The sequence below is a fragment of the Schistocerca americana genome, chromosome X, assembly GCF_021461395.2.
Source record: "Schistocerca americana isolate TAMUIC-IGC-003095 chromosome X, iqSchAmer2.1, whole genome shotgun sequence".
Classification (NCBI taxonomy): Eukaryota; Metazoa; Arthropoda; class Insecta; order Orthoptera; family Acrididae; genus Schistocerca; species Schistocerca americana.
This window is the reverse complement of record NC_060130.1, coordinates 534,902,674-534,907,583: the sequence shown is the minus strand read 5'-3', so window position 1 is coordinate 534,907,583 and position 4,910 is coordinate 534,902,674. Positions and strand designations below refer to the sequence as shown.

The 4,910-nt window shown below is 43.7% G+C and overlaps 1 protein-coding gene across 1 annotated transcript; it reads right to left on the bottom strand.

Moving 5' to 3' along the window:
• Nucleotides 1-2,758: 2,758 nt before the first annotated feature.
• On the bottom strand, nt 2,759-4,055 carry LOC124555685 (the record flags this gene model as incomplete). Its single annotated transcript, XM_047129687.1, has 1 exon — nt 2,759-4,055. A coding segment is annotated over one exon (1,092 nt), but the record flags the coding sequence as incomplete, so codon positions are not given.
• Nucleotides 4,056-4,910: the final 855 nt, after the last annotated feature.

Genomic DNA, 4,910 nt, shown 5'->3' with positions numbered 1-4,910 from the left:
ACTCAACCTCCCCCTCCTCGACACTCTCTGCCCAAAAATTGATTTTCCTCTTGAATGCTTGAACTTTGTCGATAGCAGTGACCTTTGTTTCACTTTGCCCTTGGAGTGAAATATTCATTTCATTCATTTTGGAGAAAATATCTGACAAATAGGCAAGTATACACTGCCAATTTTTGTCATTCATAAGGTCTGCTAATTTGGTATTATGCTCCAAAAGGAAAGCTAAGACTTCCAATCTTAATTCGTACAACTGAAAGAATGCATTCACACACGAGAGCCCCCTCACTTCTACGTGGAGAAGTGGGGAACGATGAAGGCTTCCCATATCTTCACACAATATTGTGAAAAGTCTTGACTTCAACGGCCTTGATTTTATGTAGTTAATGATTTGAATGGATTCGTATAAAACTTTCTTGAATGAAAGAGGCATTTGTTTTGTGGCTAAAGTGTATGTGTGGAGAGCACAATGACTACTGCTGCAATTCTTGGCGTTTTCTTTTATTTTCGTTATTGCTCTGACTGTAGGACCCATCATAGCTTTTGCACCATCTGTGCACACATCTATGCAATTAGACCATGAAACTTTGTTAGTCTTTTAAAAATCATCCAATAGATGGAATATTTCAGCAACTGTTGTGTTGGCAGGTAGTGGTCTGCACAATAAGAAGTCCTCCTCAAAACATCCAGAATATCCATAACGGACAAAAGCCAATAAAATCACTAATCCTGCAACATCACTGGATTCATCTACCTGCAAAGAAAATGAACTGTGTTGGATGCAAGAAACAAGTGTCTTTCACATCTTTTTACATGTCAGCAATGCACCTCTTGACAGTATTGTTTGATAATGGCACCGAAGATACAAGCTTTACTGCCTTTTTGTGTAGCATGCAAGAAACAATATCATTATCACACGGCTTTATGAGATTTCCTGCAATGGTATGAGCTTTGCCTATTTTTGTCACTCAATAACTAACCAAGAAAGAAGCTTTTAATGAATTTTCATTAATTGTCTTTGCATGAGTTTTCATGCAATGCTGAGAAGGAGCTAGTTCAGCACTCTTCCTTTTGAAAAAATCGATGTCTTTAGCCTGGAAGTCCAGGTGAGTACCTTCAAAATGATGATGCAATTTAACTGGAACCATTGGACTGTTCGGAAGGACTCAAATAGCTTTCATTGTACTTACGCTTCTTGGTTATTCCATTTCCACAGGATATTGCAACCAATGGAGTACTTGCAGCATTTTCACATAATAAATCTGGCTGTGGAGCTTCTTGTGATTGTTCTTCCTTTGGTCATCCTCCCTCCTCATTCATTTCAATTGGAAACTTCCCTTGTTGTGAAGGTGATGGAGAAACTACACCCTTCTTCAATGATTCTGACTTCAGTGACTGATCCGAGTTAGAAGTAATAAACTGGTCAAAAATCGACTTATGAAATAGGTAGTGCAATGACAAAGCAAGTTTAACATTTAATGATGCCTGGGGCCGCATACATGCCAGCAAGCACTGTGATTGGTCCACAAAGCTCGCTCCATGCATGCGTAAAAGGTTTCAGCGCATCTAGCGCCATGAGCCGGTGCACAAACAACTCCCATATTGTTGCGAAACACTCGATCAGAGAAGCCGCGTTCTCTGGCACTAAATTGTGTGTGCGTTCTGACTTAGGAACTGCAAAGGCTGCTTGGGAATATGACCTGAGGTAAAAGTACACATGTTTTTCACATGGAAAAAAAGTGATGAATTTGATTTTCACATTTTTATTCAATAATTTTACTCATTATTTTACACCATTTGATGAAGGAGGGTTGCCACGGACCCCCTAGAAGGAGCCAGCGGACCCCTAAGGGGTCCGCAGACCACATGTTGGGAAGCCCTGCTGTAGGTCATGTGCAGTAGGAGTAATATGGGACCCCTGATATGTCTAGATATGACTCTGACGGGTGACATGAACGTAAGCATCCTGTCTGACCACCTGCATCCCTTCATGTCCATTGTGCAATCTGATAGACTTGGGCAATCCCAGCAGGACAATGCGACACCCCACATTTTGAGAATTGTTACAGAGTGGCTCCAGGAACACTCTTCTGAGTTAAAACACTTCCACTGGCCACCAGATTCTCCAGACATGAACATTATTGAGCATATTTTGGATGCCTTGAAACGTGCTGTTCAGAAGAGATTTCCACCCCTTGTACTATTATGGATTTGTGGACAGCCCTGCAGGATTCATGGTGTCAATCTCCCCCAGCATTTTATCAGACAATAGTCAAGTCCATTTCTTCAGCTCTTCAGAGTATTAGGCATATTCATGGTAGTTCCCAGAATTTTTTTGAGGAGAAGGGATCAAACATTCAGAATTTTTTTATATGAGTGAGTTGGACAGTTTTGAGGCAAGTCAAGGCATACAGGCTAAACTCAATACATGGTACAAAAACATACATCACATAGAACTGACAAATATATTATTTAAGGGTCAGAGCAAACTGTATTCTTGATGTGGCTTTAATGTGCTGTGATTCCTGACATACTGTCACTGGCAGTTTTAAACCTTGACATTTTTACAACCGATTTCACCAACAACTTCGATACAAAATGGGAAGTATTTCCATTGTTTCAAATAAAAGCAGATACAAGAACCACGAGTAATATTATCCTTGGTCAACACTAAACTGTCTAAACTACTATTGACATTAAATGAGACTTAAGCATATTGCATATGCTAAAAAGATTAATCACAAAAGAACAAAACCAGTACTATGGTTCATTCAGTCAGCATTTACTACACACCAATTTTACAAACATATCTGTACAAGGGCTTGCTACAAATACCACAAAACTTGGCAGTCAGTCATAATAATTATGACCATACTATGTACACAGTCTGACAAACGCAGCTTTGTTCATACAACTACTGCACTTCAACTTTACTCAGTCTTACATTAGGAAGAAGATACGTGTTTTCATTTCCTGTGCATGGCATCCAGCTGTTTTATACACATTTCCATGTCTTCACTGTCAGCAGTAAATCCCGATAATCTGTTCACCATTGCGTCACACTGCTGGGGCATCCACTGTCCCCTCTTGATGGCCGCCATGCACTGGGCGACCAGAGATTTGAAGCACTGCTTGCGCGTCGCGTTGTGCGGCGGGTTGTCCCAGAGTGGCGTCGCCCTCACGTACGCCCACGCCAGGCACACGTAGTCCACAACTGCCTCCCAGTGGCAGCTCTCCACCAGCTGCCGGCCTTGCTCCAAGACAAATTTCTTGAAGGCAGCAAGATGTACAGCTGCCCTGCTGTAAGCAGGTGAATCAGTCTTTGATGTGAGGCGAGAGGTCGGCAGTGATTTGAATATGTTTTTCTTCAAATATGACAATTGCTCTTCAAGGGGTCGCAGATCAGGACCTGGCATAATATCCCTGACTTCATCTTCCAGGTTTGGGTGTCTGTCGATGAGTGACTGTACCATGCCGATGAGCTGCTCTTGAGACAGTCCTTTCAGCCCCAGCTGTATAGGGCCGTTGTATGTCACAGTCGGTTTCTCGACACGGCCCTTCTTCACACCAGGTGACCCCTTCAGTGACGGTGACAGCTTGCGCATCTTTTCAGGTGTCGTGAAAAGCTCCTTCGGGTCTGAGAGCATGAGTCTCTTGCGGGGTGTCGACCGCAGGACAATGTTGGACTTGACGGGGCTGGGTGTGCGCGCACCCATCGGGATGCCCTCCCGCTTGTGCGCATCGAGGTCGGGGCTCCAGTTGACGGGACCCCGGCGCCGTCCCCGCTGCTGGATCACCAGCTCGTCTGGTGATGGAGCGGGGCTCATGTAGGATGATGGCAGCTGCATGTTGATGTTCAGGGCCCATGTGTTGGGTGTCAGTGTTCCACGAGTGCCTGCCACAGCCCCTTCTCCATCGCGCGGAGTGAGCTGATTGGCACGATCGGGTATTGGGACAAGCGGTGGCCTTCTACTGGCCGGAGTCAACGTACCGACCACAGTAGCTGCAGCTGTGGCCCCCTCTGTGCGGCCGTTCTCATCGACGGTCAGCAGCCCAAGTCATGCCGGGATTTCTGCCAGGGCACTGCGCATGGCTCGCCGCTGCAGTGAGGCATTTGCCACCTGCGGTGTAGCTGGGTTCTCCATGCTCATATTGTGTCACGTGTCAGTTATCTACTAAACTCAGAACATGCAGAAATAGGGAACAGCTTCCTCTGTCTCCATTTGTCAGCCGTGCTACCATCTTATTTTTACTGTACAGACTAGAACAGTTATCCACTTACTATATGAATAAATATTCTGTACCTCTGCCCCCTATTGTTCCCCTTTGCAGATGTGTATGCAGATACTGTTATTACATCACTACAAAAAAAAATTTTTTTTTCAAGTTGTAGCGATTTCAGACGCCATAGTCTGCTCTATAGAAAAGAAGGATTTTTTCCCCAGGCTGAGGGAGGGACATACGTGGCAGAATGTTATCTGTCTGCCTTACAGTGATTCCACTTCAGGCATGCATGTGCACCGATAATCAGCAGCTATTGTACTAATTACACATGGAAGTAACAAGGTTATGTGAAAGCATGTAGTAGAGTTGTTCTTATTCAGACACACATGTTACACTGTTTGTTTTTCAGTGGACACACACAACACAAGTTTGCTGTGCTACTACAATGCTACCACTGTTAAATCAATAGAGTTGGCAACAGTAAAAACTGAAAGACAGTTGCCACAAAGTTTACCAACAAATAGAGAGCCAAAGTGCAAGTTGGCATTGCAATTTGATAGACATGGTGGCACTTCTTGCTGCAACCAAACTTTGCAATTTAACACTAATTGCAGTCATTGTAAGTGTACAACAGGCAAAATTTAGTCTCATAAGTTCTAGTTTTTCTTTCAAATTGTGAGCCATTTACT